The sequence below is a fragment of the Drosophila yakuba genome, chromosome 3R (assembly GCF_016746365.2).
Source record: "Drosophila yakuba strain Tai18E2 chromosome 3R, Prin_Dyak_Tai18E2_2.1, whole genome shotgun sequence".
In the NCBI taxonomy this organism is placed as follows: domain Eukaryota; kingdom Metazoa; phylum Arthropoda; class Insecta; order Diptera; family Drosophilidae; genus Drosophila; species Drosophila yakuba.
This window is the reverse complement of record NC_052530.2, coordinates 10,797,606-10,824,418: the sequence shown is the minus strand read 5'-3', so window position 1 is coordinate 10,824,418 and position 26,813 is coordinate 10,797,606. Positions and strand designations below refer to the sequence as shown.

Below are 26,813 nucleotides of genomic sequence, written 5' to 3'. Positions count from 1 at the left end.
TATCGCAATGTCCAACGACCATAGACGACACATAGCCAGTAGCAACCAAATAAAAATTCTGGAACAACACCATCGACGGCCACAACAACAAGGACAGCAACGAAAAATCTTTCAATAAAACAATTTACTCAATTGGCTCAATGACTCGACGAGACTTTCGAGCTCTTCTCTTTTTTGTGTATTTTTTTTTTTTGTTTTGTTTGCAGTTTTTATGAGGCAGCGACGGCGGTGGCAGACAAAGACCAAAGCAGCGGTTGGGGTAAAATAAATGGGAGTAGGTAACTTCTATTTAGTTATGTGGCTTGTTTCGCAGAACGCCAGAGACACAATACATGTGGCAAAAGCAGAGCGCTAGATGTGTACTATAAGTGGCAGGAATGAAGCAAAAGCCTGTTGATTTTTTCGACTATAATGTTTTTAAGCTTATTGGTAACAGACTTAAAAAGAAATAGAAAATAAGCAAAGTTTATTAATAGGCTCTTTGCGTCTTAAAAAGTTATACATGCTGTTATATATTTGTTGAAGAATCCAATAACTTTTACAGCAAATTTGTTAAAAATACCAATATACCTTTAAGACCGCTAAGTACAGGGTATGCGCAGCCCTTGGTGCTGCAGTTTTTATTTGTCCGCTGACGGCGTCGCCGTCGCCGCCTACTACACATTTCCATTTCGGCCCTCTGCCCATTGCTCCCCCAGCTTTATGCCGCACTCTTTTTTTTAACTTCTTTCAATTTTGCCAATATTTCTACAGTTTTTATTTACCTACCTGGGGTGCTGCTGCCCTGCGCTGCTGCCGGCGTCGCATTGCATGTGTGTCGTTGTCGCTTGGCGCCATTGTGTCCTTGTGCCATCACTCGACCCATCCCCATCCCCATCCCATCTCCCTACCCACTGGCACACTCCCCTTTCGAGCTGCTCCCCCATCTGTGTACTGTTTCAATTTAGCGCATGTCGTCATAGCAGCCATTGATGCATAAATAATGGAGATGTGTGGGTGGCAGCAGTGCAGGGAGTATAGCGTTTTGTTGGACTAGCTTTAACTGTCAGTCAGTCTGCCAGGCGCTAGCTATTATTTCGTTTTTTTCGCCCCCCATTTTGCTCTCTGTGGCTGGCTCCGTGTTGGCTCCCAAAACTCCATGGATCAGTTTCCATCTAACTGCAGTTTCTTTTTTAGGTGGATATTCCAGTTTCTTTATGCGCCGGACTCCCTTTTTTCTGCCTTTGTTTGCCCTTGTGTGCTGAGCCATTCAGAATTGTCGCTTTATTTGCCATTCAAAACAATTTTTATCGATCGTCCTGTGCTGAGCAGTGTTGTGCAGCCGATTCAACAGGATTCAATAAATTTGGACAGTTTACGTTTAAATGCTTGCCATTGACAGGGAAAGGAATTTACAAAGTATATATAAACAACTAATAAATACAAATATACATAGAAAATGTATTTTCTGCCAGACAAACCCTTAACTTCTGCTTCAAAAGCATATTGTCTTCAAGACCATGCTCTTAATTGCCTGCTATTTGGAATGGAAATTCGAAACCTTCGATTTGGATTACCATTGAATTTGGGCAATTTCGCCACCTACCTTGCAGGCCCACACTGCGTATGCGTGATATGACTGTGCTAACAATCAACACGGACGGCAAGCTGATGCCAAGAATTGAGCCACTCATCCTGTCTTTTGCTTGGCCTTCTGCACTTGCCATTTCGCCCAGTCGAATAAAGGTCAGAGCTTGGAAGGGGGGACAGGAGGGTATGAAAATGCGAGGAAAATCGAGGAAAACAGAAGCTGGCTGCAGCTCAAAAACTCAATTAAAACGCCATCGTATGTGTGCGTTCATGTCTATTAGCCAGACCCCAAAAACCAAACCAACCAATTAAATTTTGCAATAAAATTTACGCACGACTCTGCACACACAAAAATGTGCTCAATATCGTATTAGTAAAATTTAATTATGAATTGACTTAGGGTAAAGCCAGAGAGAGAAACCATTCAGATTAGCTGCACTGCCAAGCCGTCTATAAAATGTACACAAATTGGTTCAAGTTGGCCGGAATTCGGGCAGATTCTCAACCAATAACCAAACAAAATTGGTTGCGGCAATCAAGGTAGTAAAAGAGCTTAAAAGCGGCAATAAGTTTATGGCCTAATACTTTCCAGCAAATTGTAAAATTGTCTCAATTTGCAGGTGGGTAATACTGGAAAACATATTACACTTAAACGAAAAGGATGAAATGAGTATGATTTTAAATTTATTGTAGATATATTACGATTACACCGAAGGAGGGTATTTAAAAACGTGCAAACTCGTTTATAACAATACTGATAATTGTATGACAACAGTTTCGATAATATGACAATTATGTTGCATTGATTAAATGAAAATTGCTGTATGTCCTCTCCCTTTGTGGAATCAGTATTACCTGCAGCTGATTTATCGACATCATAAAGTGTCTGGCTTTAACCTGCTGCAACTACGTGCCTCTCATTTAATCCAGTCTAGCATCTCATGTGAGATTTATGCTCAATCATAAACAATCACAGAGTGGAAAAACTTTTTGCAAAATATCTCTTCAAAATATATTGTACACTCTGCGCAATGCTGCCATTCGAAATGCGTCCTGCGCCAGTTTTGTGCATTGCATCCTTAAGATGAAATAAACTCTTGCAACTTTGCCATTGGCACTTAATAAACCTAAACAAGTAAAATTCTTAAATGGCAATAAATGTTTTGCGGGAAATGGAAGTTGGGTGCCAGCCGTAGTGTGGAATATTGTATTACACATGTGTAAATATAGAGCCAATTAATTATTATGAAATCCGGTTTTGTTGCAGGCCCCAGACTCAGACGATTTCGAGTGGCATTTGAAAATCATTTAAGCAACAAGAGGAACAGGAATATTTCCATTTAAACATTTTCCATGCGTATGTGTGTGTGTGTGTGTTTATGTTATTGTGTGTGTTTCAGCCAAATCACTGAATGCAAGTTTGCATCTCCCGAGTGGCAAGTGTTATGTTTGCTTTGCTGCTTAAGCAGCACTTGGGCATTTTCTTGCTTTCGGTCCCAGATGTGCTTTACTTTTAATAAACAATATACATTTACAGTAAATAATTGCCCGGAATCTGCACTTGCCAGCTGAATTTATTTCACCCAGCATCGTCTTCTGTCTTCACATTTATTTACATTTTACTGCGGATGCCTGCTTTGAATTCAATAAATTGCTTTCAATTTTCTTTCTTCGGATTAGCATTTGACCAGTTTTGTGGCTTTGCATTGCTGATTGCCATGAATTAGACACTGTCAAAGGGCACAACGTAAAAGTAAAACGCAAAACTAAACCAAGAATCAGCAAAAATGTCACATTAATTCCAAAACTTGCTGCAAATGCCGGATGCATGAATCACATAGAGCCAAATCAACAACAACAGTCATAGTAACCAGACAACAATGTGCTCAATTAAATACACAAAACCGATTGAAAAAAAAGATTTCAGCCAGACTTGGCAAACAAACTTTTTGGCCGTGATGGATGCAACAAGAACAGCAGCAGTGACAATCTTTCTTTCTTTTTTGGGGCGCCACACAAAAAATCTGTCTTCTCTATTTTCCGAGTCTCGGTTTCAGACGTTCGGGGTTATGGCTGAAAATGAAAAGAAGGAGGGGGGAAAGGGGGCCAAACTCTTAATTAAATTGAATTGTTTGCCATGTGTTTTTGCCAGTCCAGACGCTCCAACAATGGCCCACAGTAAGGATAACAGAAGATGGGAGCAACAGGAGAATTTCGGTTTTTCACAACGAAAAATTCTGCAGCCACAGCAACAATTTTCCTGGCTTGCCACGGCAAATTATGATGGCATTTTCACTTTCGGTCTAGTCAAGTGTGCAGCGAATTTAGTTTACGAGATTTTATAACGATTGCTTTTTTGCTTTTTGCTGACTGGCAACAATTTGTTGTCTTCGCTTTTTGTGGGCTTGCTAACACATGAGGTAGATGTATATTGTTTTAGTTCTTGATGGTTTAAGATTTTATAAAGTATATCCTGGTGTGTCAGGCTCTGCTAGATATTGATTGCTTTTAAGATGTGCTTTTCCGAAACATAAAAATTAGAAGAGATCGGTTTAGAAATATATAAACCTTTTGGCATATATGAATCATGAAAAGTTGTAAAGTCTTAGTTTAGCTCCGAAATAACCACATTATCCCTAAATACAACTACCATTCTTCATTGCTTTGTGTTGGAATGGCTTTATTTGATTTGTGTATATTGCTTGAGTTACCTTTGGGTACTTACATAAGACACATTAACATCTATATTTGGATAATAATGGTATATAGATTTTACTTGGAATATCGTTTGGAAGAAATTTCAACAAATTATCAGGTTTATAGTCTAAAATGTGGATTATGGCTGATAAAATGTGACTGAAACTAGTAAAGAAACAAGAGAGAACGCTATAGTCGAGTTCCCCGACTATCTGATACCCGTTACTCAGCTAGTGTAAGTGCGAAGGACAGTTTTTGGCGGTTTGTGGGCGTTAGAGTGGGCGTGGCCAAAAGTTTTTTAGCAAATAGATAGAAATTTACAAGACTAATACAAATATGAAAAAATATCGAAACATTTTTCAAAAGTGTGGGCGTGGCAGCTTTGGGCGGTTTGTGGGCGTTAGAGTGGGCGTGGCAAAAAGTTTTTTTGCAAATCGATAGAAATTTACAAGACCAATACAAAAATGAAAAAATATTAAAACATTTTTCAAAAATGTGGGCGTGGCAGTTTTGGGCGGTTTGTGGGCGTTATAGTGGGCGTGGCAACCTGAATCGACAAACTTGCGCTGCGTCTATGTCCCTGGAGTCTGTATACTTAATCTCAACTTTCTAGCTTTTGTAGTTCCTGAGATCACAGCGTTCATACGGACGGACAGACAGACAGACGGACAGACGGACAGACGGACAGACAGACGGACGGACAGACGGACATGGTCATATCGACTCGGCTATTGGTCCTGATCATGAATATATATACTTTATATGGTCGGAAACGCTTCCTTCTGCCTGTTACATACTTTTCAACGAATCTAGTATACCCTTTTACTCTACGAGTAACGGGTATAACTAGTAAAGTATGTAGCTTAAATCAAAAATGGATTCAATTTGAAAAAATCTTGTTATTAAATTATTTGCTACCATTCCTTCTGCAACGTCTGAGTGCAGAAAAGTAATTTAAGAAAATCTAGAGAACCACAAAACAAATTGCCATACACAACGAACTACTTGAACGATGATGTACAAAAGGCAAGAGTGAAAAGGAATGCGAGGTACTCTGGAAAACTTTATTGCTGCCATGCAATTACAGCTCAGACCAAAGCAGCCAGCTAAGAGGAATTTTCATTTTTGATGCCACTGACGTCAGGCCTTATCCGCCTCTGGATTTTCCAACCTCCAGAACTTCTGAACTCCTGAATTTCCATCACCCGGTTTCACTTCCGGTTGTGTTGCCTGTGAGGATTTCGCTTTGTTTTGCCGCCGTGTGGTCGCATAAATTAGCGCAACTTTAATCTGATTTTAATTGGGGGTGGCGGGTGGCAAGAAGGGAGAAAAAAGGAGGCAGAAGACCAACGAGGTTTAGCTGCTAAATCCTTGTTCTTTCTATGGGGTTAGAATTCTTCGCATTGCTGTTTTCGCTGTGAAATATTAATGAAAGGAGAGCCGGATGAGAGCTTTAAGTGGTACAAGGACTAGGAAGGCTTAGAAGACAAGCTCTTCCCCCCCCAATCAGCTTATCGTTTGCCCCTCTCCCAGCGGAAGTTGTAGATATTTTATCCTTCCCCCAACCCCACCGCCACCTACTCTATGTTGTCCTCTAGTGTCCTGCACCGTTGTGTGCCCCCTTTGATATTTATATTTATTTGTTCAAGTTTTGAAAAGCGTAATTTGCTCTTTTAATTTCATTTCACGTTCTATTTGCTCGCCTCGTGATTCATGGGCGGCCTAAAAGGGTGGCAAACGAGACTTCTATTTGCATCGTGGGGCCTTTATGTTGGCACACTTTGTAATAGGCTTTGCTTAGTGCCAGAAATGAGATGAATAGGTTGGCTTTTAGAGAATGTATGCCTAAAAACACTGATATAAAAAGTTACCCTATATTACGAATTATATAGCACCCTGTTCCCTTCATTAGCTTTTAATTCTGAGATAAGTTTTGCAAATGTTTTCTTACATTCTGCCAGCGTTGGCCGAAAAAAGCCACGCCTGCGAAAGTATGCGTAATGAAAGGGACATGACAATGAATTAACACCCAGCAGATGGCCAAGGGAAAATGGCAAACGAATCGAAACGGAGTGGAATGGAATGGGGCGGAATGAACTGGAAGGGAAACGGAAGTGGAAGGAGCGCAAGCAGAACGAAACGGAAGCTATCATCATCATGGCTTTACCATGACCAGTTGGTGGCTAAAACTCTGGACTTCGTCTGTGTTTGTCGCTGGGTCTTAGTGCCTGTTTACACATAGAGAAAAATCGCATTTTTATGTAGTAGTAAGAAATGAAGGTCTAAATTAATTGTATATCTTGAAAAGCTAAAATAGTTTTATGAAACCAAAAGGTTGGTTTTTGTTCGGGATTTAAGATAACTCCAACCTATTCCTCGCAGTGTTTGAGCATTTGTGTCCTGGCATGCAAGGACTATTCCAAGCGCATTTAAGGGGCGAATTTTTGTCGAAATAAAACCATAAGATGCTTGAAATGCCAAGCGAAAAATAGTTTTGACTGTTGGCTGTTTCACATAGTGGATAAAAGGGGGCGGATGCCTAGCTGGGGGGCGTGGCCAGAGGAATGGCGGCTGTTGCTGTCTGCAGCGTCAGCAAAGCCCAGCTCCTTTCCCACCAAACCCCATCTGCCCCTCTAACTCTAGCCATCTCCCTCTAGTCAAACACAAAACCATGGCATGTGCAATTTTCATAGTAGTAATGACAGCGAATTTGTATTGGTGTGCATGTGTGCGTTATCAAAGCGCAAACAATGTCCTGCAAAGTAGCAGGATATGCCTGCCTGCCTGCCGCCTGTATGCATGCATGTGTGTGTGTGCAAGTATATGTATCTATGTCCTTATGCCAGTTATTCAGCGTAAATTCTGCAGCTTTTGTATGCGCACCGTCGTGCGGAAGTGTTGATAAACCCACCTACTACGCCCCCCCAAAAACTACTGGCATTCCTCATCAGCCGAAAAAGTGAACTTCATTTGTCGTTGCATACTTTAATCGGCTGGCTAAACTTTTCTGTGGGGGATAATTTGGCAGAATGTTGTGATAATTGCCCCAAGATCATTTACATTTTATGGTCCTCGAAGTTGGAGGCATTTATCTAATTGAAAGATTTGTTACTTCAATTATATTCACTTTGAAAATAAGTTTCAAATATTACAAGTTTGTTCCAATGAATTCTATTAAGTGAGAAGGTATTTTTAGAATAACAAAATTTTTGTTAAACTTTCTGGCCAAAAAAGGTTCTTTAAATATTTAACTTTCAGCTTGGGCTGCACTTGACATAGTTATACTCATAACTATTTTATGGGGCTCTGTTAGCTTAACCGCCAAACGAATTCCACATTGCACATCGCCAGTGTGTGATGATGGAAAAGTTTTTTCCGCACCCGTGCATATTTTTCAATTTTCCGCTTTGGCCCCCACGCCCTCCGTCGTCCTGCGGATGACAAAAGTTTTCCTCTGTTTTTCACGCTACTGTCCGAACGAATGAACGAACGAACGCTTCAAGGACAAGTTGTTGCCGAAGCCAGAGCTGAAATATATAAAAAAAAATACATTTCTCCTTCGACCGGATGATATATGGATAGGGCACTTGAACGCAGGCCTCTTCTGGTGACCTCTTCCGGTACCCTTCACCTTCAACTTTTCCTTCTGCCTTTTCCATTTGTGCATTGTTGGGGCGTTGGCAGCTTGTGTTTTATATACCTTTTGCCACAGAGTGGGCAATACACACATGAAATACAATTTACTTTTAGTTTTGTTTTCCTGCCAGTTGTTTTCAGTTGATTTTTACACTATTTTTCTTGTACGAAAACTGAGAACTTCAACACCACAAACAGAGCAGCACTATCTTTCGGTTTTGCGTAAACAATACTTCAAGGTTCTTCGAAATGGGTTCCTATTTTTTTTTATTTCTTGTTTTGGTCTGAGTTGGGTCTGCTGGGTGTGCCATTGGAAATGTTTGGGGGTTAAGCGTTGTGAGCTTGTATGATATGTTGAAAATGCATTGACAATGCTATCGAACAATGTATCGCGTGTGTGTGTGATAAAGGACATTTCTGAGTTATGGAATAAAGTATGGCATACATGGGATAAAATGGTGACATGCCCTTTTCTTTTGAAATTGAAAAGCTAGAGCGTTGGCTACGATAGCAAGAATCAATTTATATAAATTATGGCGTTTAATAAGTGAGGCTACAGATTTATGAACCTTTTATTCAAAATATTCTCAGGTTTTGCCACATATTTGGCTACTTTGCAAACTGTAATACTGCAATAGCATGTGCCGGTTCTTTTGTGTTGTCGCTGCTCGCCTGACTGCATTTCAATTTTAGAGATTGCAACTGTTTTTGTGTGCGTCATATTAAAAGTGCCTTGCCCTCTGGCATGCGGCACACACACACAAACGAACTATTCTCCATCATAACTGTCAAAAACCGACAGAAACTCATTCCACATATGCACATATATGGAGCGGCACAATTGCAAAACATAAACAGAAAAGTTGTAATCACAGCTGTCCGGAGCGAGAGAAATCCATGCCCAGATATGATGGACCATGAGGGATCTGTGGCACATAATAGTAGATGGGGTGGGGGGAATTGGGCGGCAGTGATATGGGGGTTTTGCGAGCGATAATCATAATCAGCAAACTGTTGTTGCAACTGTCACTGCAGCGGATACACGCACACACACACATACACACACACACATTTTATTTATATTTTTCCGGCCAAGCAGACGTTGCCCCAGCAATCATCATCATATATGGGTCTGCCGCAGTCCTCCATCTGTTTTGAGGTTCCTGGTGATGAAACCACAGCGGCGACACTCATTCGGTTTAATTGTTATCATCAATATGTCAACTTTAACGCTTTCTCTAAAGTGAGAAAATTGTAGCATTTATTAAGAAAAGATTGAATTAAATGAAATATATAAACTGATATATTTTATTTATTGATATAGTACTTATAAATGTTCTTTATTATTTGTAGACCCGTTTTATTGATATTCCTTGTTGACTAGTGTTCAGTACGAGTGCGTGCAGCAGTGCGGGTGTGTGCAATAGCTTACTACTTGCACAAGTGTGACACAGAATGTGTAATTTGCACTTAATTGTCACAAATAAGCGAAAGGAATTTGTAATTTTTATTTTTACATTGCACAATCCTCAGTGGAATCGTCAGCCCCTGGCTTCACTCCACACATTTTCCCCCTTTGGGGTGTGATTAGCTTAGTTTCCATTACCAAGAGAGGCTTGGCCCAATTTTCTCTGCCATTTAATTAGCATTTTGTAATACATTCGTCGCAATGCCCCCGAGTATTTCATTTCTCCCCCCGCCACCACTGCCGTGGCTGGGTAGAACTTTTCATTTTAATTAAATTGCTTTATTGTCCAGCGGTTTGTCGGATGATTACATGGATTGCATCTGTTGCTGGAAAAGTCGGCAGCGAGTCGTTCGACTTTCATGCAAATGAAGTCAGTTTGATAGGTCGAGAGGTTGATACGTTGCCCAACACGCACAACCAGGAAAAAGGAGGTGATGTCATGCGGAATGCACTTTAAAGGAATTAAATTAATCAGAAAATAAGTCGCTTAAGAGGACTAAGCCTTAATTCGAATTGCAATAAACGCGTCTTTGCTTTATTGATTCCTTGTCTTAGTTAAGTTGCAAGCTTATGCAGAAAATTTCTGAGAGCCTCTTTGCTATTTTACCACTAAAGCTACAATTATTTGTGTAAATTGCCATCCTGAAGTTCTTGAAAATATATTCCCTTGCATCGCCTTGATCTTTTCTGGGTGGGAAAAACTGTTGAGCATGGGGCGTGGCATGACAGTACAATTTTGTGGCTTACGGTTCGGTTTAGTGGGTGTTGACTGCTCGTCTCTTCACCTTTCTCCCTCGAACTGCGAATGTGTTTATCGCCGGCACTTAACCCATTTTAGCCGAGTCCTGCGGGTTTCCAAGTCCTTAGAGCACACCCAGAAAATGAGGAAAACTGCTGCTGAAACTCGCACCACCGTTTCTCCGGGGAATTGATGAACATGCGAGTGAAATATATACGAGTATGTGGCAATATGCCTTCGGTTTTGCTTATATACAACAAATGACTGTCCCATTGAGTGGATGATGACTGTGCCGAATTCAGCCCTGTGCAACCATTTTTAATTGCTACAAATTAATTAAATTAATGAGTTGTTTGGAGAGAAGATTTCCAGTCATTTGTCTAAAAATTAGCCAAGCCAGAGATGTTTTCCTTTCCGCAGTCCATGACACATGATTTTCTTTTTGTGCTTGACTCTGGCTGCTAATGATGTATATCTGTTTATTTTCCCACTACCCAAAATGATACGGCTGTGCCAAGCCGTATTGGAAAATTAATTTTTCCTTGTAAACGATTATTATGCAGCATGTGCGAAAGCAAATATAAAACTTTTATTAGGCGTATAAAGTTGATGTGGATTTCAGTGTTAAATTGGGTTGAATTGAGGGAGTAGAGGAGTTTTCCCGACCAGATATCAATATTGTGCTTCTCACATTGTGTTGTGGTGCCATTTTTATGTCGCGTTCAGTAAAAACCGAAAAGGAAATGGAAAATTTTCTCTCATTCTGTGTGTTTGTGGCCAGATAAAGTTGTCATTTGTGGCAGACGGATCGGAAATTGTAGAATATTGGTCATTCGGCGGGTCCGTTGTCCATTATATCGAGAAAATCAATTACGTCAATGGGAAATAAAAATGTTTTGTAAAGAAAAAGCTCCGTAAAATGGCGTTTATTGTTCAGGATTTATATGCTGGCAATTTGTATGAAAATTTAATAGCAATAGGGCTACAGATATTTGTAGTATTCTTAATAATGAATAATCAAATAAATAAAATAAATAAAATATTAATAAATAAAAGACAAATAAAATAAATAAAAATCTATTAACTTTATTCTATAAAAATATTATGTTTTAATTTACAACTATCGTATCGTTTCAAATTTCGGTGTTCATATAACGTAAAAGTATAAATATTTTTCATTTTACTTTAAAACCCGCTGCATACATTTTTCTGCCGAATTTTCCACCATGACCTTTGTCAACCATTTATTTTTGGCCATATAACAAAGCCATTGATCATTTCACAGGCTCAATGCGAACGACTTTAATCGCAGATAAATTTATATATTATGACATCAGCCCAAAACCTGCGCCCCATAAATTTATGATGGAAGAGGGAGGAAAAGTGGTGAATGCTTTCCCACTTGTTGCCTTGTCCCTCCCCGTTTTTCAATGCCATCTGTTGGGGGCAGTAAACATGGCGCCTTTTTGGCACTCCCCCGCAGATTCTATCCCCAAATTCCACAAACCCCAAAAAAGCAGAGAAAGATATTCGGCGTTGTTTCAGCTTAGCAATAAATGTCATATGGTTGGCACATCAACACTTTATGTGCTTCAGTGACCCCCAAAAATGTCCTGCGAACATCCTTGCTCTAATTTTTTTGATATGGGACAGCCAAAGCAAGTCTTTACACGCTTTTAATTTCGTTGCTCCCCAAGGAATTTGGGAAATGTTTTTACATCACACTTTCACTCATTTATAGCCCAAATGAAATAAAAATATGACCAGCACGAAATTAAGATTGCGAAATACCGGAAAAGGACAGAGGCATATGATGTTCATCCTGTGTCACTGTCACATATTTGAATCGTTTCCAAAACAATGCATATTAAATATATACCCGTTAGTTGGAAAATACAGTCCTTATAGATTTAATATATAAAATATTATACTTGGAAACCATGAGTCCTTTAAAAAAAATAAATTATTGTCTTGCTCTTAATAAAAGGTACTATATATTCGTTTACGTTCTAAGGTATATTTCATAAATATTCTTAGAATGAGTAATAAGAGTAGACCTGAATTTCTCTTTCCTACACCGCTTTTCTAGTTTACGACTTCAATTTGGCCAAATGAGTCATTAATTTCGACTTTTCATGAGCCGAGTTTCCCTCTTCGACTTTGTCCAAAAGGCAGAGTTAGTTTCCTTCTTGGGCCCACTTTTATTGTAATTTTGTGGCCTTTAATTGAATTTTATTAGCATTTGTACTTATTATTTGCCCAGCCCGAATCCCTTTTTGCCCCTCAATTTCCCTCATTTAATTGTACACTTTATTTGCTTCGGGTGGGGAAGTGACACAGGATGGTGGATCGGTTTCTGGATTCTGTTTATAGGGTAGTTTTCCGTTCCCTCAGTTCGTTTCCCTTACGAATTGTGTGCGCATCTAATGAGAGTTTGTTTTAGCCAGAAAGCCCCCAGAACAGAAATCAAAGAAGCCTTCGAAAGTAAGTTATTTCGCTATTACATATTTATAATCAACTTGCCTTGATATTGAAGTTTTTAGTAACCTAGCTTTTATGTATTTAATTAACCAACTTTTATTATTTTTCATTCCAGGTAAGAGCTTCAAATCAATTGATATTCAAGACTATATAAGGGGTAAGACTTAAATACTATTAAATTTTAAATTATAAATGAAAATAGATTATAAACAGGATATCTTGATATAAAGAAAAATTCAACAGCTTATTTAAAAGAATTTAAATTTTATAAATCAGGCCTTTTTCTTTAATTTTTGGTATTTTTATAAATAATTCAATCCACATTTAACTTAAACTAAAAAAGAGTAACTAAATAACCATTTTACAAATGCCATCTCAGCTTTATGGTCGATACCTTTTCGTGCGTAGGTGACTTTTGCGTTTTTTTCTAGTGATTAACTTGACATATCGAACTTTCGGTCGACCTCTTGATCTTACAGGTCTTGATTTTGGGCCCTTTGAGGAATTGGTGTAGGAATTGGCAGTAGGTCTTGGCCAACTGTTGCCCATTGTGGCACTCGTAGAGGAGGGCTGCCAAGGCTGGGAATACATGTCATTTGAGTTGCTGTAGGGTTCAAAATTTTCCCCTACTCCATAACCAGGTACAGGATTATTGGCATCTTCAAGAAACTCCTCCATTGTTGGAACGGAGGACGAAATGCTATTATCGTGACCACTGAAGGCCACAGCACTGTCATAACCATGTGCGTGATCCTGATCCATTTCCTCCGATTCCGATGGATAATAACCTCCATATTTACCGGGACTACTCATCACCATCACTTCCTCGTAATCCTCATGATGTGGCTGTTCATCTTGATAGTCTTCAAAGTTCTCTGACAAATCCTCATCCTGATAATAGTATGGTTTATTCCTAAAGTTATTAATATAGTTCTTGTTGGTATTCCTCAATTTTGCACTGGATTTCTTGCGTTTACGCCGTCCACCGAACTTGGCCAGGTATTCCCTTTGAAGAGCCTCAAGGAAATTGTTATTGAGTAAAGAGTTGCTCTCCACTTGATTATCCTCCGCTGAAGTGTCCTCATCTTCATTTATTTGAGGTGTGAAAATTTGTTGCAGCAATTGTTGCTGCTTGGAGGCTTTTACAATCTGAGGTCTCGCTGTTGTTGTCGTTGTTGTGGCACTCAAAGCCGACTCCTGATTGTAATTATCGAATAATGCGGGCCCGTAATTAGGCATTAAATTGGTGGGCGTTGCCATCATGGTGGGCGTGGTCGCCGTTCCCATCAGCTGCATTATATTGGGTGCCATTGGTCCCGAATTTCCCACTGCCGTCGTATAGCCCAAAAGTTGTACGTGGGGTTTTCCCACGAACTTGGGATGCATTGATGCGATCGTTGTGGGTGGTGGTGCAGGAACTGGGTGTATTTTCCTCGGTAGCTTATAGACATTATGGAAATGCGTGTGCTGACGCACCACCTCCGGCATGTGGAGACGTATGTGGACGCTAGACGGGATTATACAATTGAAATATATCTTTTAGCATTAATCCTAAAACTACAGACTCCCAACTATTCTTACCGCTCTCCACTGCTGCCGCCAGGAACCGCTTGACATCCCTGGAAGTTTAACAGCAACAGGCTCCATGTGCCCCATAGGGCGATCCATAGAAAGGTGGACGAGTGCTGATTCAGGATATCCAGATCCATGGCTCCATAACTTATGTGTGCGCTGGCTGTCGACCGACTTGTGACGCATCTCTCTGGTCAGTCGCCCACTTTTATTGCCTTGCAGACGGAGCAGATTCAATTTCATCGGCTGCGGATGAGGTGCTCACTGAACGGAAAAGATGCATGGATGTGAATGTGGATGGTTGGGTGATGAGGTGATGGGGTGTGGAGGGGCGGTGCATCTTAACCTCACGTTTCCAATTGCGAATTTCATTTGCCAGCCTTGCAGCTTCCAATTTGTGGTGTTGCTGACTCCCTCTGACTTCCTTCGATATCTCTCTTGCTCTTTCTCTCTTTGATATTCGATAGGTTTGAAAGGCTAGCGACAGACACAGCAAAGAGTAAAAAAAAGAAAAAAAGTAGAGTACATGCGGATTTCCATGGAAAGCCCCAGTAAAATTCATTTGGGGAAGCGGCGCATGCGTAACGTTTTCAATTTCAGTTTGCAGCTGTTTGTTTTTGTCTACGCACTTTGCTCGCTGACTTCATTTCGTTTATGCTGTCTCTTTCTATATGTCCCGCTTTGGCTGATTGCCGTCTCTTTCTTTCTTCCTCCTTTGGTCTTTTTCTTTGCGGTTTGACTTTTTATGAAGCCGGAAAAATGCTCAAATAGGTGCTTTTCCATCGAAGACCCTGAAAAGCCAACCAGTCTTTCTTATGTTAGAATAAAGAAATTATTATAACTTTTCTCTTGTCCAGAAAGTGCTACAGTTAAAATGTACAGAGGGGAAACGGCCATTCATCTCATCTTCATAAAAAGTAATCCCTTCAAGTTTGAGGGATAGTGCAATTTTTTAAAGGTTCTTTTTACACTCACCCCCCATAGTTATTCGGCATTTAACGACTTATTCTAGAAGTCCTTGAATTGAATGTTAAGCAACCCACGCTCCACTTTTATGACCTGTTTTTATCACTTATTTTTGCCGGATTCAGTTTGGCTTTTGTTTTGTGTGCGTTGGTGGGGGAAAGTCTAACTTAACCTTGGTAAAGTGCCAAAACTACTTGGTAAGCTAAACGCAGCTAAACAGAAAATGCAGCCAAGTAACTTCCAAGCCACTAACTGCAGATGAAAAGTGAGCGACGTCTTTTAGAAGAGGGGAAAATGATGTGTCCTTTTGCTTCCGTTAGCCTGGATTTGCCACGCCAACAAAACGCATTTTGGCAGCCCCCAAAACGAGGAGTCAATGAAAGTGTTTTTCGTTCAAGGATAACCACAAACTTTTCCCCAGCGAAATGGTCTTAAGCTGCTTAGCTTGAATTTAACATTTAAGTTAGGAAGCCAAGCCAAAGTGAAAGGTTCTCCACGTTGATGTCTAGCCACAGTCTGTTCAAAGTTTATTGCTCCGCCGCGTTTATTGGCTAAGTGAAGTAAGAAAAAAATCTATCTAAAAGAGAGGTGAAAAAATAATAAGCGTTCAATGGCTTTTTGCACTTACATCATCCATAATAGTTGGCGGCATTCGGGTAATCGTCTCTCGCAATGATGATCATAATGACGATAATGCGTGAAAAAGGCAGCCACAAATAAAGGGGAAAATAACTACAGCATCCGTCGGTAGTAAGAATCCAACACCCAGCAACAAAAATCACAGTCATCCACCGTTAAATCCAAGCAGCTTAGAACGTGTAGCAAAAGTGACGTATATTAGTGGGCAGTGAATGAAATCTATATATTATTATAGAAAGAATAGCATGCCCAAGAATAACTTCATCCATTTCCAATCTAAAAGAAACATTTATGAATAAGATATTTAAACCTTCAGACTGAGCTTATAAAGACGTATCTTAGTCGTATGTGCTCTTCAATTCTGATCCATTATAGTGAGTGTAAAATGCGAAAAAGTTAGCAAGTGAGTAAAAAGAGCAGCGTCAAGATCAACAAGTCATGATTATTAGTTTGAAGAGAGCTATAAAAAGCGAGGCTGGGGCAAATCGTAGAAAATCGGTAGTGCTTAAGAATCTGACAGAGTGGGCGGTGGAGTTTCTTCATTACGACCCTAAGCAGAAGCATGTTAATTGGTTTGGGATGGGGTAACCATATTCAGCTACTTCTCATTCTCCTCTTGCGCAAGCATTCTGTAGAAAATGGTGTATTGCGACTTTTGGCTGACCTTTTTAAAGTGGTTTTTGGTCTAAGCCAAAGTTTTTCCGGCATTGAATGAAGTGCTGATTTTTTTTTTCCTCGAAAACCATTAACACGCATGCATGTGTGGTCATAGATGTTGTTGTTTATGCTACCAGCAACTTCACGAAATGCAACTCTTGACCTTTGGATATCTTCTTAAGCCCCGATTTACTAGTAGCTCGAAAGCACGCTGAAAAAAGGCTAAGAAAACGGTTTTCAATGCCTTTTCTTCTTTATTGTTAGAGATTAATAAAAAAAAAAATGTATATATCCTACATTGTTGATATCTTAAAGAAATTACAATAGAATATTTAGTTTGCTTACCCTTTTTAATAAATTAAATGGGACTTCCATCTTTATCTTGTCTAATTAGCAACTAAGTTTAAGATTGGCAACATGTTGCCAGTCTGACCTTGGCCTTAACTTTGAGGCGCGCTTGTCAACATGTTGGGTGTAGGAAAGCAACAAGTTTGTGCCGTTTGTTTTGTTGTTTCGTTATGCAAATGAGTTATGTTGCTTTGGCTTGCCATTCATATGCCAATGGTTCGAGTCTCGGCTTAAAGCCTGGGTCAATGTCTTGCATTCGTCCATTGTTACCGCTTTCCGTCTCTTTTCTGTGCTGTTACGCACTTTGCGTTTAAGTTTAATTGTTGTTTATGCGAGCATTTGCTTTACTATTATTTTAAGTACCATCATCAGTGGGGGTCTCAGTTATCCACCTGGGTCAATGTCCACCTCGATTGAGCGTCTTTACTATACTTTTTTTTTATTTTTTTTTACACCAAGCCTACCTTTCTATATTTTCATTCCCTTTTCCGCTCATCTTTTCATTCATACTTTATAGCAATTTGTAGACCTCTATTGTCGATTGCCGCTGACCATTCTTGGGAATCATTAAAATTATAAAATGATGATGTCACGTTTGGGGTGTTAAGCCCGCCCCCTTTGCGCTCTTCCTCTTTTCACCTTATCTATCACATCCGGCGGTTTGTTTGTTTAGCAAGTTATATTCATTGGGGCTTTTATTGTACTTATTGTGTACAATTCCCTTTTCGTCATGGGCCAATTATATATGGAAAATCAGGAATGAACGCGGACTGAAACTCAGCTCAATATCGCAACTCAGCTGTTTACAAGTTCGACTCCTTCTTTATTGTGGTTAATGGTTTAATATAACTCATGTTTGCCCAATTAAACTCAAACCAATTGCAATATATCTTTAACTGTACAGTGCTGGTTTAACTGTGGTTATTACTCCAAGCAATTTGCCATGCATCTCATTACCCGCAAAGTTCCGAAAACAATTTGCATAGTTTTTCAAGTGAACTGGAAAAACTTGCTACAGCAAGAATAAAATGGTTATAGAGGAGTAAAAGAGAGAAAATGAGGAAAAACTAGAACAAAGACTTTTGCGACAGCCATTTGAATAATTACAATCGATGGCAATAAATTAAAGCGATTCGCTGGAATTTCTTTGATGTTGGTGCAAAGTAGCAAGTGTTTGAACATTAGGAATAATTGTCCCTAACCTACTAATTTTTTTATGGACTTAAAAAAAAGTTATTCACAAAAACAGACGTATTATAAATTCTATTTCTTACTTAGAAATAATTATTATAATAACTTTTTTTCTTGGTATTACACTAAACACTTTATTTGCCTATCAAGCCGAAGTATCTTGTATTCGTTGGCTGCATCGTGAGGCTTTTTATTCCCGGTTTTTTTTTCGTGCACCAAGCGTCAATATCTCAAAAGCTGTGCTATGTAAACTGGCCTAGAACAACGATGCAAACACACACTTGAGTGGCCAAAAGATACCGCCGTGAATGCTAAAACCCCTTCTTTAGTCTCGGCTTTCAACTGGTTGGGAACTCCAACTCGAACTTCCCCCCCTCCCTGCTAACCAACTTCTATTTGCCTGAACATCTGGACCTTCTGGATGTGGCTTCCTGGTTTGGGTATACTTTGCCTTTTTTTCTTTTTTTTTCGGGTTTGCCGAGATTTGCAATGGCACAAAACATGCAAAGACATTATCTCCATGTGTCTGTCTGCAGCTTTTTCCACTGCCCTGTTCTTTTGCTGATGCTGCTGCTGCTGCTGCTGCAGTTCTTGTCCAAGCTGTAAATGTCAGTAAGAAAAAAGGCCAGAAGTACGGAGTTCTGGTTTTTCCTCTGCCAGCACAGATTTTCTTCAGATTTCTTGGCTTGTTTTTGGGTCATTGGCCAATGGTTTTTATTGGCAACTTTCTAAGCCAACTTTCAACGGTCTAAATAGCGTCTGCAATGTGCAACAAGTAGGCAATTAAGACGCACGATAATAAGCATAATAATTGACTAGATTCGATTTGAAGTGCTTCTCTTTTTCTGCACTACAAGTTCATTGAACGAATTGGCTTCTTCTACTATTCCTCATGTTGTGTTCTTCCAAAATGATTACCCGAGAGTTGATTTCATTCGATCCGGGATGGTTCGTGCCGCTAATGTGTATTTGATTAATTAAATTAATCAACTGCTCGATCTGCGAGTCTTATGAGAATCAATAAAGAAGGAAAACAGCGCATAAATAAATCTATAAATAAAATTGATGAGGGTCCTCCTTAGGGGTCCACTTGCTATCCGCACCGTCTGTGCTAAACTGTTGACAGCAAGTATATGTGGATTTTATTTTTTATTGCCTCTAAGAGTGAATCAAGTCTGGTGTTAATATATTTTTTAATGGGTTTCTTGACTGGATTACGTCAGTGGTAACTATAGCTATAGTTCGTTTCAGGAAAACTGGGCGATAAAAGTTATAAATGCAAGTTGAGGGGCGAAGATTAAAGTTAATAGAGTGTTTAAGCGGTTGGCTGCAATTAATTTGATGTCGAATTTTATTAGAAAACTATAAATTGGTTGCCTGATAAAATGATTACTATAGGTAGTAAAATAATTTTATTTAGCAAGTCAACTCTTTTTTCCCCCTTCTAAAATATGCAACCAGAAGCTGGCCATTAAGAATTCCCAGGGCTATCTGATTTCTCCTCATGCAGCAAATCCAATTCCTGGCATTTTTAGAATTTCGCCCACAAGCTGAGCAAATTGCACGCCTTTTCAACATTAATTAGAAATGTTTACTAATCTAAACTGAAACTATCATGGACCAAAATCCACAGCAATGTGCCCAGGAAAATGGAGAATGGTGAATGGTAAAGAAAAACTAAGGTCAACACCAAAGCCGAAAGCCGACAGTGAATTTGGAGTCACTCCTGAACTGAAACTGCCACTGTGACTCCCAAACTGTCTGCATTTATTTTCGTCTGCCGCCCACCAAAAAAACACCCACACACACATCCGCACAGCCACGCACACATTGACACACCCCAACCGACACACAGTGGATAACAATTTGTAAAAACAACACTCGAGCTGAACTTTAAGTAAACATGAAGCGAGAACTACATAAATGAGTTTGCTAAAACTCGGCACGAAAAAGTTGTCCTCTATCTTCCTCGCCAAAAAAAAAATAAGTACTAGAAGCTGGTTAGAAAAAGTCTATTAGTTTAGGGGATTTATGTACTCTTTCTAAATTGGCGCGGAAAATACGCTTGAATAATATTTGTATTTCTTAAAAAAATTATAAAATCTCAACCAGGAAAATTAGAAAAATATTTTGGTATATTTACTGAGTTAATCTAGCTATATGCTATATTGAAGTATTTATTTTCGACTTTCAGGTCCTTGCTTTGATTAAATGTTTAGTTTATCAGCATGTATTACAGGGTATTAAAAATAGTCGACGGAGTGAATCGTGAGTCGGTGTGAATGACACTGCAATGGTTGAATGCTCAGTGTGGTTGAATGTGTGTGTGTGTGTGGATTTTGTTGTTGTGTCTGTTTGGGTGTTCCTTATCCACCGTGTCCACGGTCCACATAATTCTCACACTTTTCAGAGTGGACACAGCGAAAGAACGACACTGGTATCAAAAGGGGTTTGGTAGGGGATAGATTGTGCTTTTATGCTGTGACACTTTTGTAGACTCACTCCGACCTCAGTGGCCCCTCACCTCACCTCTACCTTCCCCTTGCCACATCGCCCTTCTCTTCCTCAACTTTTTTGCGCCCAGCGCACCTAACCACACTCGTGATATCAAAAAACTTTGCCGACATGTAGAAGAAGCAGAACAAGCCGAAGCTGCAGATGAAGAAGAAGACGCGATGATAGCACTGATGTGTGAAAAGGGGCGGGGCAGAGCACTTGGTTTTTTTTTTTTTTTTTTGGGGCGGGGCTGGACGGATGGATGGATATATAGAGATGGAGTTGACAACTCTGGTTTGTTTGCTCCGCCGCCTCAGGGCGAATCCAATTAATGTCTGAAGCATTTTCACACCGCCACCTTGATTGATCCAAACAGTAATTACAAATACTTAAAAATATAAAGAATACGAAAATAAAAGGTAGAAATCATTTTGAGACTGCCTGAAAAACTAACTCTGAAAGACTTTCATTACCATTAAATAAGTACTACCAACTTCTTAGCAGTCACTAATTTCACTGAATACCATAATGTTAGGACTTACTTGAATGAAATTTCGAAATAATATATATCACGTTATGCCAGACATAAATCAAATTTAATCCCCATGGCTTTTGATCGATTTAAAATGTATTGCGACTCCTAAACGTAAATGATTGAACTGTGCCCCCGCCTCGCTGAAGAAAACCCCCCCAACCTACCGATTTCAAGCATCATTAGGAGGGAAAGAAAAATGCGCAGCTTTTCGCCCATTATGATATCGCTGGGAAGTCATCTAATGTGACTTTTTTTCCCCCACGTTGGCGCGAAACGAACTGGAAAATCTGCAATGACGAGGCAGCAACGGCGACAATTTGATTTCAGGGCAGCGACGACAGCTTTTCACGGCCTTAATGGGTTAACATTAGGCGACTTGTCGGCGCAGATTTGCATGCAAATTGTTAACTCATTTTGCACGTGTCTGCGCCCCATTGCGAGTTTGTTTGTCTTGGCTTTAATCATGTCGCTGTCTATTAGGCTAACGCGGGGAATGTTGACTGCAATTTCGGTGCTAAATTAATGCAATTAGCGAACTATTGAAATGAGCCAACTAAAGTTTGGCCAAGTTTTGCAAAGAACAGCAAACTTATTTAGCCGTAAATTGCCAGTTTAATTTAAAATCGTTAACAACTCCCTTAAATTTGTTTCAATGCAACCCCTGTTCGGTAGAATTTTCAATTCAATTTGTTACCACCCTCTGTAAATGAACTGTAAATCGAATTTAATGCTGCAATTTCGTTGTACCTTGCATTTCGTTTTCTCTTTCTTTTTTTTTTTCTTTCTCATTTTGCCAAATCATATCAGAATCAATTATAAAACTATTAAGGACCAACCCTCGATACAATACCTCGCCGTGCAGTGCAATCCAGTCAGTCACACGCACCAGGCGGTGGCCCTCTCCTGCCATTTTATGTCCAGTCCTGCCACCCACAAACCACCCACAAGGACACCCACCTACCCACCCAATCGCCAGCTCGATCATCCATCCCACCCAGCTGGACTGCTGGCCATTAAGCTTGTCATCAAACGTTACAAATTAATTACATTCGCAGCGAGCGAGAGAGCTTCTGGCCAAAGGGAAACGGCTTCCGTTCCTCATTTCAACTGAGTTCAGTACCAATCCCCCTTTTAGCCAGCCGGTTCCTATTCCCCTTGTTGTGTGCGCTCCATTAAAACTAAAAAATGCAATTACATATAACGCCTGCGGGGCCACAGCAACCGTAATAGCAATAGCGAAAGCATCGCAAAAACCAGCAGGAGCAGCAGCAGTTACAGTACAGCACAGTACAGTATACTATAGTACAGTACGATACCAAGGAGCAGTCGAAGGATGCTGGCGATGAGTTGATGGAACAACGTTAGCCAACAACGCTCATGGCCATGTCCCTGTCCTTCTGGTGATGATGATGCTCTACCTCTGTCCTGCACCGAGCGAAACTTTGGCTATAGTTGTTTAAAAAAATAAAGTAATATAGATTAAACAAAAATTCTTTTTATACAAAATAATATTGAGGCTTTGTGGTTATACTTTCCTAAAAGATTAAAGTACAGCCCAAAATCAAGTGGCCACGGAATTGTTTTTTCTGTATGTGTTTTGTTTCCAACTTGTTATTGGCATTGAGGGGACTGAGTTGTTTCTGCACATTTTTAATTGCATTTGTCAGTTGTTAGTTAGTAGTTAAGTAAAAATATAAATGCATTTTGTGGCCAGGAAATGGAGACTTTATCAACTTAATCACGGCTAAATTGTATGATAGTTAATGGCAACATTAAAAATGATTCCCTGAAATAGTAGATTGTAGTTCTGAAAGTAAAACAACTGTTCAAAAGTATGCAATGTTATGAATAACCCATGTTATGAATTGGAATTTGTGTAAACCACATCGTGTTACATCATTTAACCCGCTTTGTTTCTGGTTATTTCGCAGTATTTTCTGCTCTGGTTGAGATTTACGGTTGCTGAAATTTTCCAACCCGCCTGCTGACGGATGGAAATCAAACAAAATGCGAATTTTTCTGCGGTTTTGTGTGTCGGTTCCTGAAATTGAATGAAAATAACTGACGTTATCTGGGGCGTTAGTCCAAGTTGCAAAGTTGCCAAGTTGCTGCATTCGCTGCCTCGCCGCTTCGGTTTTCCCCACTGATAAGAGACGAGTGACATCCTTGAAGGCGATGACGACACTTTTCCCGTCTCCTGTTGCTTTATCCTCCCTTATCCTCCTCCATTTTCATCACGCCTGTGCTCGTTCGTGTCTCTGTGTTTTTAGGAGTTTATTATCATTACTCTGCCATATGGTGAAAATATCCCACGAATGTTGGAGCACTGGAGCTGTGCTGTGGGGGGTTTGTACTGGCTGACGTCAGCTGGAGAGACGCCACCATCATCGTCATTATCTGCAGGGGCTTCATTATCATCATCGTCCGCGTCGCCATGATTGTTGCTCTGTTTGCACTCCCCCACATTTTCTGTCTCTGGTTCTCGTCATCATCATCATAATCATCATCAGTGCTATCTGCATAACTCATCGGAATAGTCAGGGGTTAGGAGGGCGTGGAAGTTTTCGGGGTTAACTGCTAGCTTGCGTTTTCCATGGTTTCAAAACAGTAAACTATCCATACGTGGAAATATTAAAAACATACATATTTGAATATGTGAAATAAATGTATTTTTAAAATCCATCTCCATACTTGTTCCTGCTCTGTAACAATAAAATAATCTTTGAATTATGTATACACTTATGTTATATTATGTTATGGGATATATTATATAATATATTATATTATATTATGTTATGGGATATCATAGAAAAACAGTGTTGCATACTTTTTAGCACCTTTAATAAATTAATGGTTAAACAATAATATGATTGCTTTCTGTATGAAAAGATATAAACTGTTAAAAAATGTGGAAAACCCATTTCGTATGTTCATTGTATCAATTGTTTCCTGCAGTTTTAAGTGTCTGCAGAAGGGAGCCGTAATAGGGCAGCATGGTAGACAGGGTTGCCATGTTGTGCACATTTTCTAAAACGTTTTTGTGTAAATTTAGAGCAAATTTCCGCTCCCCGCCACCCCGCCACGCCGCAACCCTTGAAACATAACCACCCGCACACTCAAGTCTTGCGCGTGTGTTTTCATAATGCGCCATAAAGTATGCAATGTTATTTTGCGCTTGATGAATTTTTCCACGTTGCGCAGTTTTGCAATAACCACGGCACATCCTTACACACTATGCCACCCCCTGAGTTGTTGTGCGGGTAATAGTGTAAAGTGGCTTTCATGCTAAAGTGAATTAATGTGTATATAAGGCCCAGGACTAGACTTTCCACAGCACCATCGAGTATTTGGGCATGGAAAAGCCGATCAAAAGAGCAACCAAAAAGGTGAAAATGCATTCAAAATTATAATTCCTAATGCAATGTGAATTGAGCTTAAATTAACAGCTAGAGAGTTCGTTGGTGCAATGAAATTTTCAAACCCTATTATTAGATAGTCCAAACACATTTTCATTAATAAATAATTTTCCATACTGATGGCGATACTGAATGCTCTATTTGCCCTAATTCACAATTCACTTCAATTTGCCACTAACACTCGCTCATTATTTATTCGATTACCTATTCTCCACATATTCTAAATGGTCCAAGGGCCACAAATTCTCGAGATAAAGCAGCGACTGACACTCGATTCTCGAAACGAGCTCTAATTAATTTCCACTCCTGTTGTTTAAACCCTTTGTCACTTCTTCTTAACCCATATATAATAGAAAAATTCACCGCGTTTATTCCAGTGACTCTTTTCGCCTTTCTCTTTTTCTTGCTTGGTTTGGATGCCGAAGCTTTTAGCATACATATTAGATAGAGTTTACACGTAAACGTACTTCATTATTATCCAGACGAGTGTGTCGCATGCTCAAACATGCCCGAAAAACGCCACCAGAGAAGACTTCAGACTCCTCTCCATAGCCATTTTCTCAGCTTTTTCCCCTTCTGGTTGGCGAAAGGCAAAAAAAAAATAAAAAAAATAAATACATTAAAATGCCAGCGGGTAAAATGAAGATACAAACAAACGCATTAATACGTGACGCTGGAGCATTATTAGAAAATGTGTCTCGAAGCTGGTTACTTCGGCTCGTGCTGCTTCTTGCCCACAGCTTCCGGTGCAGGACAAAGCTATCGAGGGACGCGGTGAGGGGGGTTACGAAGGACTGCTGGAAGAGGAGTGTACGTGCGTCTATGCTGTCGAGTCCCTGGCAATATATTTCAGAATTATTCCTTTTTTTTCGCCACCAACTATGCGCGTTCTTCGCTTTAACTGAGCTGGTGGCGTGCTAACTAAAAAATGAAATGATTTCTTTTTTGAAAATTATAATAATATTGTATTTTTGCATTTTTCAATTATTTCGCACAATTTGTACGGTTATAATACAGAGCTAGATTTTAAAAATGGATTTATTTGATTCTTGTTTTTTTTTTATAAAACTTAACAACTTTTATATTAACTGTTCAATATACATATGTACTACTGGTCACACTGCTATCGTCGAAGAATCAAAAACCCAATTTCTCCACTGGTGGAACGCTCGTTCGCTATCTATCTTCTTTGGTCCTTGTCATGTCTGGTGAACTCGCACTTTTAATATGAATTTAGTCCTTTAAGTCTCGCCTGTCTGTTCGTCTCTCGAAAAAGGGGGTAACGCCAGTGAGCCAGTGAGTTCCCCTTGTCTGTGATATCTCTGTTGCACTTGCGTTTTCGATGGGTTTTTCTTTTCTCTGCGCCAATTTACTTTTGGCCTGGCCGCACGTTTGCTCAATATGTCAATATTACATGCAGAGTGGAGATCCCACGTCTGCCCTAAGCCTCTGCGTCTCTGTCTTTGTCTGAGTGGAATTACTTGTGCACTCGACAAAATTTGAAAGTGTACGAGCCATATTCTTAAAAAATAATAGTCAACGGGGTTATGCATATATTTCATCTGATTATTGGTTAACATGCTATACTTTAATCGAGTTTTGAATTTCGGAAATATTCTTTAAAAAAAGGTGACTGAGCACCCTTTTTCTGGAGTGCTCTTTCCTTTTACGGAGTCGTCCTGCCAAAGGACGTTCTTTTGCCGTTTCCAACTTTTCCTTTGCCCCGTTTTAAGTGACTTAATCAAATAACTTTGCATTCACTTTTTTTTCCTGTTCCACACTCCGTTTTCTGTGCTTCTTCAGTGGCCTCTTCACGCCATTTTACGGCGTGTTTTGTGCGCCATTAAACATGGCTTTATTTTTGGCTTCGGCATTTATATATTTTTTTTCAGCTAGTGCTTGTTATTTTGGCAAATTTTCGCTGTTGTATGTAGAGGATAGTCGCTTTTGTTGCGAAAAGTGACACGTTGCCTGAGGCATGACGGTAACTAGACTATGAAAATAGCAAAAGAAAACCACTCTTGTAACTTTTGTTTAATTTTGTTAGTGCTTTGTGAGAGGTGCAAAATAATTGCAACGTGTGGAAAGAAGAGTGTGGTAAATATGTAATAATGTTTCTATTGTATTGATGATGAGATTTTTACTGAAACGAATACGTGTTCACGAGCTTATATCAGCTTTAAATATTTTTAATTCTCATAAAAAGAATCAGCAGACTAATAGTTTTAAGCCCTGCCACAAAAACAGTTTTCAAGTCTATAAAATAGCCATCCTAAGCAATCCAATCACTTATCCTTTAATACCAACCCTTTACAACCAATCTCTTGACATCGTAAAAGAGTCCGTCGATACGACGACTTGTTGACTTTACTTTCTGCTGTTTCGACGGCTTTATGCTAGTCA

General features: G+C 39.6%; 2 protein-coding genes across 4 annotated transcripts in view; one reads left to right on the top strand and one right to left on the bottom strand.

Moving 5' to 3' along the window:
- Positions 1–26,813, top strand: part of LOC6536321 (maternal protein pumilio) — a 177,995-nt gene that overhangs the window by 51,279 nt on the left and 99,903 nt on the right. The gene's annotated exons all lie outside the window — the stretch shown is intronic.
- On the bottom strand, positions 12,652–24,965 carry LOC6536320. Its single transcript, XM_002096868.3, has 2 exons — positions 14,172–24,965; positions 12,652–14,097 (listed from the first exon to the last, which is right to left on the bottom strand). Exons 1-2 carry the CDS (start codon positions 14,297–14,299, stop codon positions 12,972–12,974), a joined length of 1,254 nt encoding a protein of 417 aa, XP_002096904.1. The 5' UTR covers positions 14,300–24,965; the 3' UTR covers positions 12,652–12,971.

Excerpts from the sequence above, each read along its gene's own strand:
- LOC6536320 (XM_002096868.3), bottom strand. The coding sequence starts at position 14,299 with ATGGATCTGGATATCCTGAATCAGCACTCGTCCACCTTTCTATGGATC. Across the intron at positions 14,098-14,171 it reads GGCGGCAGCAGTGGAGAGCG|CGTCCACATACGTCTCCACA; the intron begins GTAAGAATAGTT and ends AATCCCGTCTAG.